This window comes from Macaca mulatta, chromosome 3 (assembly GCF_049350105.2).
Source record: "Macaca mulatta isolate MMU2019108-1 chromosome 3, T2T-MMU8v2.0, whole genome shotgun sequence".
Classification (NCBI taxonomy): Eukaryota; Metazoa; Chordata; class Mammalia; order Primates; family Cercopithecidae; genus Macaca; species Macaca mulatta.
In genome coordinates, this window is record NC_133408.1 from 196,695,936 (window position 1) to 196,711,277 (window position 15,342).

At 43.9% G+C, this 15,342-nt stretch overlaps 1 protein-coding gene across 4 annotated transcripts in view; it reads left to right on the plus strand.

The window, feature by feature from the left end:
* The window catches only part of UBE3C (ubiquitin protein ligase E3C), a 139,413-nt gene that overhangs the window by 96,746 nt on the left and 27,325 nt on the right, over positions 1-15,342 (plus strand). For all 4 annotated transcript variants that reach the window (XM_077997821.1, XM_077997822.1, XM_015135374.3 and 1 more), the window contains one exon: positions 430-677. In XM_077997821.1, the coding sequence (XP_077853947.1) occupies positions 430-677 (248 nt within the window). The remainder of the gene's footprint in view (positions 1-429; positions 678-15,342) is intronic.

A 15,342-nucleotide genomic window follows, 5' to 3' on the forward strand; every position in this document is an offset into this window, starting at 1 on the left:
CTGCACTCTAGCCTGAATGACAGAAGGAGACCCCGTCTCAAAAAAGAAAAAAGGAAAAAAAAAAAAAACCTAATGTTTTAAGAATTTAAGAATTTGTGTTGGGCCGCATTCAAAGCCATCCTGGGCCACATCGGCCTGTGGGCTGCAGGTTGAGGACAAGCTTGCTGTAGACTCTGGAGGACCAACTCCCTGAGAGTTCGTGGAGGCAGAGGTTGTAGTGAGCTGAGATCATGCCACTGCACTTCAGCCTGGGTGACAGAGCAAGACTCTGTCTCAAAAAATAATGATAATGTCATTGCTGTTTTGAGTCCTATGTTAAAATGTCCCTAAGATCCTCACACCCCTTCCCCAAGCCTTCCTGTAAGGCCAGTTGATGTTATTGCTTTCTTGTAACATCTTTCCTCCTCACCCTCCCATTTTTTTGAACAGAGCCTGATTTGAAAAAGCGGATCCGTGTGCACTTGCTCAATGCCCATGGCCTGGATGAAGCTGGCATTGATGGTGGTGGTATTTTCAGAGAGTTTTTAAATGAACTACTGAAGTCAGGATTTAACCCTAACCAGGGGTTCTTTAAGACTACTAATGAAGGGCTTCTGTACCCCAACCCGGCTGCTCAGATGCTTGTGGGAGATTCTTTTGCCAGACATTACTACTTCCTAGGCAGAATGCTTGGAAAGGTAAAGTAACCTTCATATAAAAATAGACCTCGGACCAAAAGATGTTGACATTTTATGTTTATGTGTGGTTGTTATCCAAGTTTATCATAAAATACTGTGTGTTTTAAATTTGGATGCTAAATGTTGCAAAAGCGCTGCACAAAACAAATTTGTATGGTTGTGTAAGTAGGTGCTGTGGTTTGAATGTCCCCTCCAAACTCGTGTTGAAACTTGATCCCCAGTGTGCCAGTATTGAGAGGTGGAACCTTTTAAGAGGTGATTAGATCATGCGAGCTCGGCCTTCATGAATGAATGAGTGGTTTATTGTGGGAGGGGCCTTGGTGACTTTACAGGAGGGAGCCCCTAACCTTGTGATGCCCTGTGCCGCCTCTGGACTCTGCAGAGTCCCCACCACTGAGAAGGCCTCACTAGGGGCTGCCCCTGGACCCTGGGCTCCTGGCCTTCCAGCTATAAGAAATGTTTTTATTAATTACTCGTTTCAGGTCTTCCACTATAAGCAGTCAAAATGGACTAAGACAGTAAGTTACTGCCTAGTGACTATAAGTTTACTGGGACTGCTGCAACAAATCACCACATGCTTTTGGGGGTGAGGAGGGGGGCTTAGAAAAACTGAAATGTGCCGGGCGCGGTGGCTCACGCCTGTAATCCCAGCACTTTGGGAGGCCGAGGCGGGCGGATCACAAGGTCAGGAGATCGAGACCACGGTGAAACCCCGTCTCTACTAAAAATACAAAAAATTAGCCGGGCGCGGTTGTGGGCGCCTGTAGTCCCAGCTACTCGGGAGGCTGAGGCAGGAGAATGGCGTGAACCCGGGAGGCGGAGCTTGCAGTGAGCCGAGATCGCGCCACTGCACTCCAGCCTAGGCGACAGAGCGAGACTCCGTCTCAAAAAAAAAAAAAAAAAAAAAAAAAAAACTGAAATGTATTATTTGACAGTTCTAGAGGCCAGAAGTCCAAACTCAGGGTGTCAGCAGCAACGTAGATTCGTTTTTAGAGGCTCTAGAATAATCCGTTCTTCTGGTCTTGCCAATAGCCCTTGACGTTTTTTGGCTTGTAGATTCATCATTTTGATCTCTGCCTCTGCTCTAATGTGGACTTCTCCCTGAGTGTCTGTGTCAACATTGCCTTCTATTTTTTAAAATAAGGACACCTGTCATTGTAGTTGGGTCCTGCCCTGATCCAGTGTGACTTCATCTTAATTTGATGATCTGCAAATACCTCATTTCCATAGAAGGTTATATTCACAGATTAGGATTTGAGTTTGTCTTTTGGGGGGACACAGCTCTACCTGCTAGAGTAACATTTATCAAGTTGAGTATTCAGGATTTATTATTAGCTAGTTTGTTTGTTTGAGACGGAGTCTCTCCTCCCTCTGTTGCCCAGGCTGGAGTGCTGTGGCGTCATCTCTGCTCACTGCAAACTCCACCTCCCAGGTTCAAGGGATTGTCCTGCACCAGCCTCCTGAACTGCAGGTGTGCACCACCACGCCCAGCTAATTTTTGTATTTTTAGCAGAGATAGGGGTTTCCACCATGTTGTACAGGATGGTCTTGAACTCCTGACCTCAAGTGTCCACCTGCCTCAGCCTCCCAAAGTGCTGGGATTACAAGTGTGAGCCACTGCACCTGGCCTGTTACTAACATTCTTAAATAAATTAGAAATTAAGACCGGGCGCGGTGGCTCATGCCTGTAATCCCAGCACTTTGGAGGCCGAGGCGGGCGGATCACGAGGTCAGGAGATCGAGACCATCCTGGCTAACATGGTGAAACCTCGTCTCTACTAAAACTATAAAAAATTAGCCTGGCGTGGTGGCGGGCGCCTGTAGTCCCAGCTGCCCGGGAGGCCGAGGCAGGAGAATGGCGTGAACCCGGGAGGCAGAGCTTGCAGTGAGCCGAGATTGCACCACTGCACTCCAGCCTGGGTGACAGAGTGAAACTCTGTCTCAAAAAATAAAAATAAAAATAAATAAATAAATTAGAAATTAATGTTGCTATTGTGATTAATTTCTGTAAGAATTAATCAGAGCTATACTCATTTTCAACTTTGTAATAAAATTTCTTTATCTCATTGGTGGTTCTGTTCTCCGAGAAGCATAGTGCATGGAGTGCCTGTTTTGAGAAGTAGCTTCATTGGAAATCAGTGCCTGCAAAAACAGATGGTACTTTTATGGCTTCTTTTACATAACGGTTTTATTAAAATATAACTCATCATGGAAAATTGAACCTTTTAAAGTGTACAGTTCAGTGGTTTTTAATGTGTTCACTGTGCTGTGTGACCATCACCAATATCTAACTTGGAAGCAGTGTCATCATCCCAAAAAGGAAACCCTATGTAGTCCCTCCCTGTCCTGCCCTTCCTCCCCCAGCCCTGGCCAACCACTCATCTACTTTCAGTCTCTGGATTTTTTTTTTTCCTGGACATTTCATATAAGTGGAATCATTTGTTTTATCGACTATAAATTTGTGACCTTTTGTTATTGGCTTCTTTGATTTAGCATGTTTTCAGGTTTCATTAATGTCCTAATAGGTCAGAGCTTCACTCCTTTTAAGGGCTGACTCTTATTTCATTGTATGGATATACCACACTTTGGAGTTTGTTTTGTTCATTTTGAAACAGACTGCCACCTAGGCTGGAGTGCACTGCTGCAAACACAGCTCAGTCCTGTGCTTAAGCAGTCCTCCTGCTTTCAGCCTGCCAACTGTGGCAACAGTTGCTTGCTACCACACCTAATTGTTTCATTTTATTGTAGAGGCAGGCTCTCGCCATGTTGCCCAGGCTGGTCTTGAACTCCTGGTGTCGAGCAGTCTTCCTGCCTCAATCTCTCAAAAGGCTAGGATTACAGGTGTGAGCCACCACACCCAGTCACCACATTTTGTTTACTTATTCATCCCAGCCTGGAGTGCAATGGTACATTTGCATTGTTTCCACCTTTTGGCTATTATGAATAATGCTGCTACAAACATTTGTATACAGGCTGTTATTTGGACATAGTTTTTTCATTTTTCTTGGGCATATACCTAGGCATGAAAGTGTTAGGTCGTACAGTACTCCACGTCAAAGTGTCTGCAACCTTTTACAATCCCAGCAGCAATTTGTGAAGGTTTCAGTGACTCCACATCCTTGTCAGCACTTACTTAGTGTTGTCTTTTTCATTACAGCCATTCTAGTGGGTGGGAATTGGTGTCTCGTTGTGGTTTTAATTTCCCTGATGACCAATCATGTTAACCATCTTTTCATGTGCTCCATGACTTCTGTTGAGAAATGTCTATTCAAGTCCATTGCCTATTTTTTTATTGGATTGTCTTTTATTATTAAGTCCCTGAAATGCAATGAGTTATGAAATTTATATTCTCTGAGGAAGCTAAAACATTGTCAGGTAAATGATTTGCAAGTATTTTCTTCCTTCTCTGGGTGGTCTCTTCACTTTCATGATGATTTCCTTTGAAGAACGAACACTTTTAATTTTGAAGTCTAATGTTTTTTTTTTTCTTTTGTTGCTTGTTTTTGGTGTCTTATCCATTCCCTGACCTAAAATCACAAAGATTTCCACCTGTATGTTCTTCTGACAGTTCTGTAGTTTTAACTGTTACATTTTGGTCTTTGATCCTTTTTGAGTTAATTTTTGTAGATTGTATGAGTTAGGCATCCTCATGTTCTTGCCACCCTTGTTGAAAATTAGTAGACCATACACTTAACACTGTGGGTCTGCCCTTACGCAATATGGTCTTGATTACTGTAGCTTTGCAGTATGGGGTATGTGTGTATTTATTTATAGCAAATGGGAGTAGAACCGCAGCCTTGTTAAGCAGGGGTAGTGGGAAGGAATCAGTCTATCCTGGATATAGAATAATTCCCCTTTATTTGTGTCTCTCTGAAATGCATTGTCACAGCCCCAGTTATTTCTTTGTTCAGACTCCCAGTGATTTTAAGTGCTCTTCAGGTTTGAGAAAGGGCTCCAACATGACTTCACTACCATAACGGTATGTGTTATATCATCATCTTCAGGCTCGCCATAGTTCAGGTGGCAGATTTCAGGTGTTGATTTGATGTTGATTTGTGAGCTGGCTTTGGTTTCAGTTTGCGGATAGCATCTCTCTCTTCGTTGATGGTCACACAGCCTACTTCTCAGTTTCAGCTTCCTCTGGAGGATGTACATTTCATAATTCATTGTATGAAAATCTTTACAATGAGCTGGACACGGTGGCTCACACCTGTAATCCCAGCACTTTAGGAGGCCAAGGCGGGCAGATCACCTGAGGTCGGGAGCTCGAGACTAGCCTGACCAACATGGAGAAACCCTGTCTCTACTAAAAATACAAAATTAGCTGGGCGTGGTGGTGCATGCCTGTAATCCCAGCTACTCAGTAGGCTGAGGCAAGAGAATCGCTTGAATCTGGGAAGCGGAGGTTGTGGTGAGCCAAGATCACACCATTGCACTCCAGCCTTTGTAACAAGAGCAAAACTGTGTCTCAAAAAAAAGAGAAAAGAAAATCTTTACAATGAAATCCCATAGTTCTTTCTGTTAAAGTGAGCCCAAGAACCTTCTAACTTAATAATATATATGTGAAAATAAAGGTGAGTGTTTTGCTAGGCTAACCTGAAATACTGTAAACTTAGTGGTTTTCGCACAATGCAGTTACAGAAGATAGAGCATTAATTTTATCTGCATGAATTAAACCTTAAGATTATATACGACTTTTTCTTCTTGAATGTATAAATCATCCAGTCTTGATTAATGTAGAAGCTAATAGTTATGTAAGTCTGGTGAGGATAAACTCATTTTCTCCTGTTTATTGACATATTGCTTATAATTGAAATTATTCTGAATATGATGTCATTGTACAGTACTGTACTTTGGAATGTGTATATATTTACACAAGATCCAGGGAAGAGAATTTGTGATTTTAAACCTTTCTCCCACAAATGAAGTTTATGTAAGTTATATCTTATTAAGGCTGTTTAAAATAGTAAAGTTTAGACTAATAACAAAACTATAGTTGTTTGAGGATGGTAGTTAACTTAGTTTCACATATTTAAGATTTTCCTTACACTATTTTCTGCATGGAAATTCCCAAGGGGTTACCAACTTCCAAAACATCAACCATCTGATGACAGAGTTAAACTTTGTACTAACATGCTAAAAATTGCTCAGATCTAAGTAAGTGTAATAGTACAACAACTAATAGTGTGGTACCTGAACATTACGTCTTTAAGAGATGAAAATTGTATATTGATTGATTATGATATTTATTGGGTCATAATGTATTTAAATTTTCTTTAATGCATATGTTAGTGATTGTTTACTGTGATAAAGTACAAAGAGGTCTTCAGGAGTGATCCTACAGAGGGAGAATTACCTCCTGTCACTGGCCACTTCTCAATTAAAAGTTCCATTAGCAAATGATTCTTGCTTCTGGTGTGGGTCATGATTGCATTTTATCGCCTGTAAATCAGGCTGCAGACAGGGAATAAATAAACAGCCCAAGGATGTGGTAATGTCATCTTGAACTTTTTTTTACAGATAGAAGCACCTAGGTCCATTTAAGCCAATTAAGTTCAGAATATTTATTGAGGCTAAGCCTTTATCATATTTGAATTCTATTTGAAAATGGCTTTTTTTCTTGCTTTAGAATATTGATTTAATTGGAATGGCATGCCTATAAATCAGATTATTTGATATTATCTTGGTTATATATTTGAAAATTTTAATTAGATTGTATAACTTCAGCATGGTTTATAATTTTTTATTACAGTAGAATTCAGTGTGCATTTATTGTATTATGTAGTATAATATTGGCACTTAACAATTTATATTGAGATTTTCAAAAGTTGGAAAGTTTCTTTTTCTCCATCATTAGCATCCTTTTGTAAAATGCTCACTGAATTTGCTGAAGCTTTAAACATCTAAATTGAGGTGAATACTAGTCATTTTAGTTGCCTTAGCCCTTAAAGAGGCAGAGCTTCTCTTGTATAATACCTTGTTTTGGCCGGGCGTGGTGGCTCAAGCCTGTAATCCCAGAACTTTGGGAGGCCGAGATGGGCGGATCACGAGGTCAGAAGATCGAGACCATCCTGGCTAACACGGTGAAACCCCGTCTCTACTAAAAAATACAAAAAACGGCCGGGCGCGGTGGCTCAAGCCTGTAATCCCAGCACTTTGGGAGGCCGAGACGGGCAGATCACGAGGTCCGGAGATCGAGACCATCCTGGCTAACACGGTGAAACCCCGTCTCTACTAAAAATACAAGAAAATTAGCCGGGCGAGGTGGCGGGCGCCTGTAGTCCAAGCTACTCGGGAGGCTGAGGCAGGAGAATGGCGTGAACCCGGGGGGGGGCGGAGCTTGCAGTGAGCCGAGATCGCGCCACTGCACTCCAGCCTGGAGCACAGAGCAAGACTCTGTCTCAAAAAAAAAAAAAACAAAACAAAAAACTAGCCGGGCAAGGTGGTGGGCGCCTGTAGTCCCAGCTACTCGGGAGGCTGAGGCAGGAGAATGGCGTAAACCCGGGAGGCAGAGCTTGCAGTGAGCTGAGATCCGAGATCCGGCCACTGCACTCCAGCCTGGGTGACAGAGTGAGACTCCGTCTCAAAAAAAAAAAAAACCTTGTTTTGAACCCTAAACTCTTTTTTTTTTTTGAGACTCACTCTGTTGCCCAGGCTGGAGTGCAGTGGTGCAATCTTGGCTCACTGCAACCTCCGCCTCCTGGGTTCAAGTGATTCTCCTGCCTCAGCCTCCCGAGTAGCTGGGATTACAGGTATCCACCACCCTGCTCGGCTAATTTTTGTATTTTTGGTAGAGATGGGGTTTCACCATGTTGGCCAGGCTGGTCTGGAACTCCTGACCTCAAGTGATCCGCCTGCCTCAGCCTCCTAAAGTGCTGGTATCACAGGCACGAGCCACCGCACCCGGCAAGACGGTTTTCTATGTAAGTTTATTTCTTCAGAATTAACCATAAAATACAAATGGTTTAGATTCTACAGTAAAAATGAGAGATGTATTCCTGAATTTAGTTGATTGCTGCACCTAAATAAGATTTCTTGGCCGGGTGCGGTGGCTCACGCCTGTAATCCCAGCACTTTGGGAGGCCGAGGCAGGTGGATCACTAGGTCAGGAGATCAAAACCATCCTGGCTAACACAGTGAAACCCCATCTCTACTAAAAATACAAAAAATTAGCCGGGCGTGGTGGCGGTCCCCTGTTGTCCCAGCTCCTCAGGAGGCTGAGGCAGGAGAATGGCATGAACCCGGGAGGCATAGCTTGCAGTGAGCCAAAATCGCACCACTGCACTCCAGCCTGGACGACAGAGCCAGACTCTGTCTCAAAAAAAAAAAAAAAAGATTTCTCACTGTAGGTTTAGCACCACAAGGTAAATTCTTTCTGCCCTTGGATTAAGTAAGTCTTGCTTACTATTGAGTTATTACTTCCTGTTTATTTTTCTCATCACTCCCAAGCAATAGTTAAACATCTGAAATTCATGAGGAGAATGGATCAGTATGATATTGAGACCATTCTCTTTTTTCTGGGCCATGTTTGTCACCATGAAGGTTAGAAGCACACACTCTTGCTGGCCCTACTTAAAGTCTCCTGTTTATCTTTGGCTCTTATTTGTGCAATAAAGACAACAAATAATCTAAAAAATAGCGTTGGGTGCAGTAGCTCATACCTGTAATCCCAGCACTTTGGGAGGCCAGGGTGGGAAGATCACTTAAGCCCAGGAGTTCAAGACCAGCCTAGGCATACATAGGGAGACCTAGTCTCTACTGCTAAAAAAAAAAAAGAAAAGAAAAGTAGCCAGACGTGGTGGTGTGTGTCTGTAGTCCCAGCTACTTGGGAGGCTGAGGTGGGAGGATTGCTTGAGCCTGGGATGTAGAGGCTGCAGTGAGCCATGATGGCACCACCACACTCCAGCCTGGGTGACAGAGACCTTGTCTCAAAATAATGATAAAATAGGGCCCATGTAAATCCTTTTAAACATTTAAATATTCATTTAGATTTAGCAAATGTAACTTTTTGAAATAAAAGCCAAATGAAGGTGTATGGTGTTAATTTCGTTGTTTCTAAACTCAAAATCAGCTTTGAGAGGCAGCAGTAAGTAAAGTGGTGGAGGTCACACTCTGGAGTAAGACAGGCCAGTGGGGACTCCTGGCGACACCAACAGAGGGCTGGCAGAATCTGGCCTGTGTTGTCATGGGCCTCCTTGGCTTTGGTATAAGCTTGCATTGGTCACACACTCAAGGTGGGACACCAGATGGAGTGTCACGTCGTTCAGTTGGAGTGATGATGCTGCCTACGTCCTGGTGGTAGTGCTGGTAAGAAGTCATCGTATTCAAGGAGATTTGCTGATGAATCAGATGTTGGGATGTGTGAGGACAAGAGAAGGTAAGGGGACCGCCTGGGTTCTGTTCTGAGAACTAAAAGGATGGAGGTCATGTTGACTAACCTGGGGAAGGTCTGAGCAGGAGCAGGTGTGGGGAGGGAGTCATTCTTATGGAGGCTTAATGGGGGGCAGTTGAGGATAGGGGCCTCAGGTTCAGAGGCAATATCTGGGCTGAGAAGAAAAGAGATGAAGAACTGAGCCCCAGGGCTCTCCAAGGTTTAGAGTCCAGAGAGTGGAGAATTGACTAATAGAAAGAAGTTCAGGAGATGAAGCTGGAAAGTAAGGGAGAAAACCAGAAAAGTGGAATTTCAGGTACCAAATACAGATGGTGTTTGAAAGGAAGAGAAAGGTGGGTATTGTGTGATGGTACCGTTAGACCAAGTAAGGTTTAGCACTGAGAAGTGGCCATGTCATTTAGCACAGTGGACAAGTGATTTCTGTGGCGTGGTGAAGGCAAAAACCTCAGCACATGGGTTGAAAAGAATGTCAGGATTTTCTTCTTAAAGTATCATATGAAAGCTGAAAATACATCACATCACAACAGAAGTGTGTACATATTCATTAGAATACATGTGAAAGAATGTTTATAGTAACACTGTATAGCCCCTAAACTGGAAACTACACAAATGTCCTTCAAAAGCATAATAATAATAAATAAGTTGTAGGATAGTCACAAGACTTATTGAATGAACAAACTACAGCTACTCAAAATGGTATGAGTGAACGGCACAGACCTAACATTGAGTTGGAGAATCCGGACACACAAAAGTACATTTTGTCAGATTTCATTTATAGAAGTTCAGAAACAAGCAAAGCTCATTGCAGTTTTTGGAAGGCAGGATCCTGATGCTCCTGGGAGGGTAACACTGGGAGGGTAACACTGGAACGGGGTGCAGGGGGCTTCCAAGGTGCTAGGCATTTTCTGTGCTGTGGACTAAGTGCTTTTCCATGAGTGTTCACTGGTTGAAAATGGATGGAGCCACAGGTTTGTGATGAGGGCACTTTGCAGCAGTAGACTTCAGAGCAGTTACAAGAGGAAGGATTGGAGAAGAATTGGGGGACTGGTTATCAAGAAAACTATGAGCAGCCGCTCAAGGGATATGGGGCTAGGAAAGCTGTATTCTGAAGATGGGAGAAGTAACGGCATGTGCGCGTGCTGCTGGAAATGAGTCAGTGGAATTGCTGAGGGAGAGAGGAACTGCACCCTGCAGAGTGAGGGTGTGGGGTCTGGTGCTGAAGCAGGGGGCGCCACAGGCCGTGTGTCCAAGAAGAGGGAGAGGAACACTGTGGGTGCAGCTGCATGAGCTGGGGAGCAGGAGCTCATTCTGACTGCTTCCCACTGTTGCTGCTTTCTGGGTGATGCAGCAGAAGGCGAGGATGGGAAGAGCAACGTTCCCAGTCCAGCCTCCTGCCTCACCTGAGGATCTGTTAGAAATGCAAATTCTTGGGCTCCACCCCAGACCTTCTGAATCTGGAATACTAGGGCTAGGGCTCAGCAAGCTGTGTGTTTTGGTTTTTGGTTTTGGGGGGGTTTTTGAGACAGTCTTGCTCTTGCCCAGGCTAAAATACAGTGGCATGGCTCACTGCGACCTCTGCCTCCCAGTTCAAGCAATTCTTGTGCCTCAGCCTCCCAAGTAACTGGGACTACGGTGCCCACCACCACACCTGGCTAATTTTTGTATTTTTACTAGAGATAGGGTTTCGCCATGTTGGCCAGGCTGGTCTCGAATTCCTGGCCTCAAGTAATCCACCCGCCTTGGCCTCCCAAAGTGCTGGGATTATAGGTGTGAGCCACAACACCCGGCCAGCAAGCTATGAATAGGCTTAAATTAATAAGCATGACTCTGATACACAGTAAAATTTGAGAATTACTGGACTATGGAAATATAATAGGATTGCCAGTTAATGTAGGGCTCACTTGACGTTAATATAAAGTGAAGTGAGACCAGCCGCGTGGGTTGCCTGTTTTTCTACACCCATGAACAGCTATGTGGGTCTGACTAGGATGTAGAGTCGGATTTAACCAGGGATGGGGTTTTTTGCCAAGTGACTATAATAAAGGGTGAATTGGTTGCAAGTTCATAGTGGTCACAAGAGCCTACCTTTGAATCTAGGCTGTTGAGAGAGGAAATTAATCCTTGAATGGAGATTTGAGGGCAAGGGAAGCTGGATGGGAGAGGAGACCTGTGGAGTCGAGGTCCTTCAGGGAGTCACTGTAGGGGTGGTTATAGCTAAGATCAGAGGGGCTTAGTTACTGGTAATGCCACTTGGAGGACAGGGCTGAAGGAATTGGTAGCTAAGGTGGAGTTGAGGGATAGCCAGGATGTTAGAATGACAGTCAACTGTGGGCCACAGATGTCACCAAAAATTATCACCAGAGTGCGTTAGACTCTCAGGAGCTAAAATCTTGAATTAAGGGGCAGTAACTGCACCTGGGAGAAGTAATAGATGCTCAAGCCCAGTGCATGAGATTGAAAGCCAGGGATTTTAAGGGGGAGGGAAGGAAAGGATGGTTTGGGAGTGGCAGTAAGGAGCACAGGGGGCCTACCTCCCTTCTGTGCCCAGTGGTTCAAGGGTGCAAAAGAGACCACAACTACTCACGCAGAGTGTTCTGAGGAACACAGAGCGCTGCAGGGCATATGGGAAAATGGACTGCTGAGTGTCGCAGCATAGTCAGAAAAAAATCCTGTTTTAGCTATGAGACCAGGAGCACAAACAATAAAAGGAAAAATGAACTGGACTTAAAAACATTTGTGCTTCAAAAGACACCATCAAGAATCTGAAAATACAACACACTGAAAGAGAAGATACTTGTGGCATATATATGAAGGACTCCATGATAAAAAGATAGCCTAATTAAAAATGGGCAAAGGATCCAATTGGGCATCTCTCCAGGGACTGGCAGCAAGCAAATGGGCCATCAGCTCATGCAAAGATGGCCAGCATCACTAGTCGTCAGGGAAGGGCAAAGCACAGCCACAGGCTGCCGCGCACACCCGCGAGCACAGTGGGAATCAAACCAGGAATCGCAGGGTTGGTGAGGATTTGGAGGAATCAGTCCTCGTGCATTGCCAATGGGAGTGTAAAACGGTGCAGCCACTTTGGAAAAGTTTAGCAGTTCCTCAAAAGGTTACTTACCTTTTGACCCAGCAAACATATATTTACACAAAAACTTGCACACAAATTCTCACAGTAGCATTATTCATAATAGCTAAAAGATGGAAATGACTCCAAGGCCCATCAGCTGGCAAATGGGTAAACAGAATACGGTTCATCCGTACAGTGGAGTATTACGGGGCCATAAAAAGGGGTAAAGCACTGACACATGGCACACATGGATGTACCTTGAGAATGTTCTGCTCGGTGAAAGAGAGCGGATACAGAAATCACCGAAGACATGCTTCCATTTATGTGAAACGTCCAAAACAGGAAAATATAGAGAGACAGAAGGTGGATGAGTGATCTCGCCAGGGCTGGGAGGAACCAGGAGTGGCAGCTAAGGGATGTGGAGTTTCTTTTTAGAATAATGAAAATCTTCAGAAATTGATTGTGGTGATGGTTGTACAACTTTATGAATATAATAAAACCTTTTAATGTAAGTTATGTGGATGATACCCCAGTAAAGCTGTTACAAAGGAATCATGCGGTAGGTAACGTGGCTGACAGAGCCAGTGTCACAAAAGTTAGAGAAAGCAGCAGTCAGTATAAATTGGAGTTCATGGGTGCTATCGTTCTAAAGCTGGAAGGAGTATAGCCGTTAGAGCGTCAGCTCTTGTTAGGGATACAGCACCCCATGGTAACAAAATCTTGTATCATCGAAGGCATCAGTATCCTCAAATTTCTCAGGAGGTGGCTTGACAGATTTCTAGTCTGATATTTTATTCCCCTATATGGCAAAAGTAGAATTTTGAAACTTGAAAGATGTTTTCTTCTAATTGTTGAAAGTAGTTCTTGGTTTTATGGGGTACCTTGAGACTGGGCCTGCGTTTTTTGTTTGTTTGTTTGTTTGTTTTAATTCCTACTGTCTTTCAGAAGCAGGAGTGTAAAAACTGCCCTCAAATGCTCAGATGTTTGCTTCTTGTCAGTGGAAGTGGGAATATGGGTTTGCTACTTTGGCGAACTTCCTTGTTCATGAAGATGTAAGTTTTCTATCTTCTAGAAATATTTTGGTGAGCAGGGTCGGGGGTTTCTTTGTTTTGGAGCCTGAACCTGGGAGCCACAGAACTAGAAGTCGAAGAAAAAAAGGAAGGGTTGAGCCAGGTGTGGTGGCTCACGCCTGTAATCCCAGCACTTTGGGAGGCTGAGGCGGGCAGATCACGAGGTTAGGAGTCTGAGACCAGCCTGACCAACATGGTGAAACCCCTGTCTCTACTCAAAATACAAAAATAGCTGGGCATGGTGGCAGTTGCCTCTAATTCCAGCTACTTGGGTGGCTGAGGCAGGAGAATCGCTTGAAACCGGAAGGCACAGATTGTGATGAGCCAAGATTGTGCCACTGCACTCCAGCCTGGGCAAAAGAGGGAAACTCCGTCTCAAAAAAACAAAAAAGGAAGGGTCAGCTCCAAGCTCCTCAAAATGTATCATATTGTGGCTCGATCACTGGAGGCAACTATGGGGAAAATAAGACTGAAGACGTGCACTTCGAGTCTCCCCCATAGCCCCCACCCCCATTCCCTGTGCCCTGCAGGGCCTCTGAAGTGAAAGGAGAGTTGGAGACAAGGGGAATCTGTGCAGGCTTTCCTTGTCTTTATGGAGTGCCACACAAGAAAAGGTGTGAGCACTGTGAGGCCTGGGCAGCTCTGTGTGCTGGGGATTTGGGCAGCCTTTGTAGAGAAGTAAGAGTGCGGCACCCATGTCCTGATGTGGTGGCTCAGGATTTGCAAGGCAGAATTGCTCTTTTTCTCTGAGTAGCAGCTAGTGGGCTCTGCTCAGTTATCTGTGGTAGACATTTGCTGAATCGAGAGCGAGTTCACTTCAGCTCACGTTTAAAGATTGGCTTTAGGGCACCTGCCAGTGTAGTATTAGAGTGAGGCCCACAGCCTGGCCTCTCCCAGGGAGCTTGGTGTCTTCCTCCTGCTGTTCCTGCATGGGAGGCGCATGGGACACTGGGACAACATGGATTTTTTAGTGCCAGGGTAGCTGTGTAGACAAAGTGTTGCAGGAGTTGACGGTGTAGAAAGCTCTCTGGAATGGGATTGTGAAGATCTAGGACTTGAAATGGGTGTTGACATATACATAATCTGAAACCCGCAATCCGAAAACTCTTAACACAAGAATGAATGGTTTTTCTTGCAAACAGATTCATGAATGCAGAATTCCAGTATGTAATGTGGTCCCTGACATATAGTTGGCACTTAATAAATGTTTGTTACATGAATGGGTACCATATGTTATATTTGAACTCTTGCATTAAAGATGAGGTATGTTGCCGGGCGCGGTGGCTCACACCTGTAATCCCAGCACTTTGGGAGGCCAAGGCTGGTGGATCAGCTGAGGTCAGGAGTTCAAGACAATCCTGGCCAACATGAGGAAACCCTGTCTCTACTAAAAATACAAAAATTTGCTGGGCATGGTGTGCGCACCTGTAATCCCAGCTGCTTGGGAGGCTGAGGCAGGAGAATCACTTGAACCCAGGAGGTGGAGGTTGCAGTGAGCTGAGATTGTGCCATTCATTGCACTCCAGCCTGGGTGATAGAGCGAAACTCTGTCTCCAAATAAAAGAAAGATGAGGTATATCTGCTGCCCCGTAGGAGCTTAGAGTTAGTTATGCAAGCCCCTAGTGGTCCCAGTGACTGAAGGGACTTCGTTTTTCGATTCCAACTTATTAATTCTGAAGCACAATTGTTAAATAGCATGTTGCTATTAGTATACATTCTTATTTTACATTTCTTTTTTGTTTTTTAAAGTATGCAGTTAGTATGATTTGAAATAATTAAAATTATTATCTGCTTGCTCAATTAGGATGGCTTTAAAGCAAGACATCATCTCTTATATAGTTTTTAGATTAAGTTATAAATGTTCACTTTAAAGCTGCCTGAAGATTGATAGAGATGCATTTGAAAAGCATTATTTTTTTTATTGATTCTTAATGTAGTAAATTACTGAAGTTATTTGGCGGCAAACAGAAATGGCCTGTGATGTGGTTCACATTTATTCTCCTGATAGAGCCACAATTTGCATTAATTGCGTCGCGACTGCACTCACTTATATTAAAAGGCTTCTACTATAATTAATCCTTTTTATTTCAAATCATTTTGGCACGATTTCTAGCTATAAACATTCATAAAAGA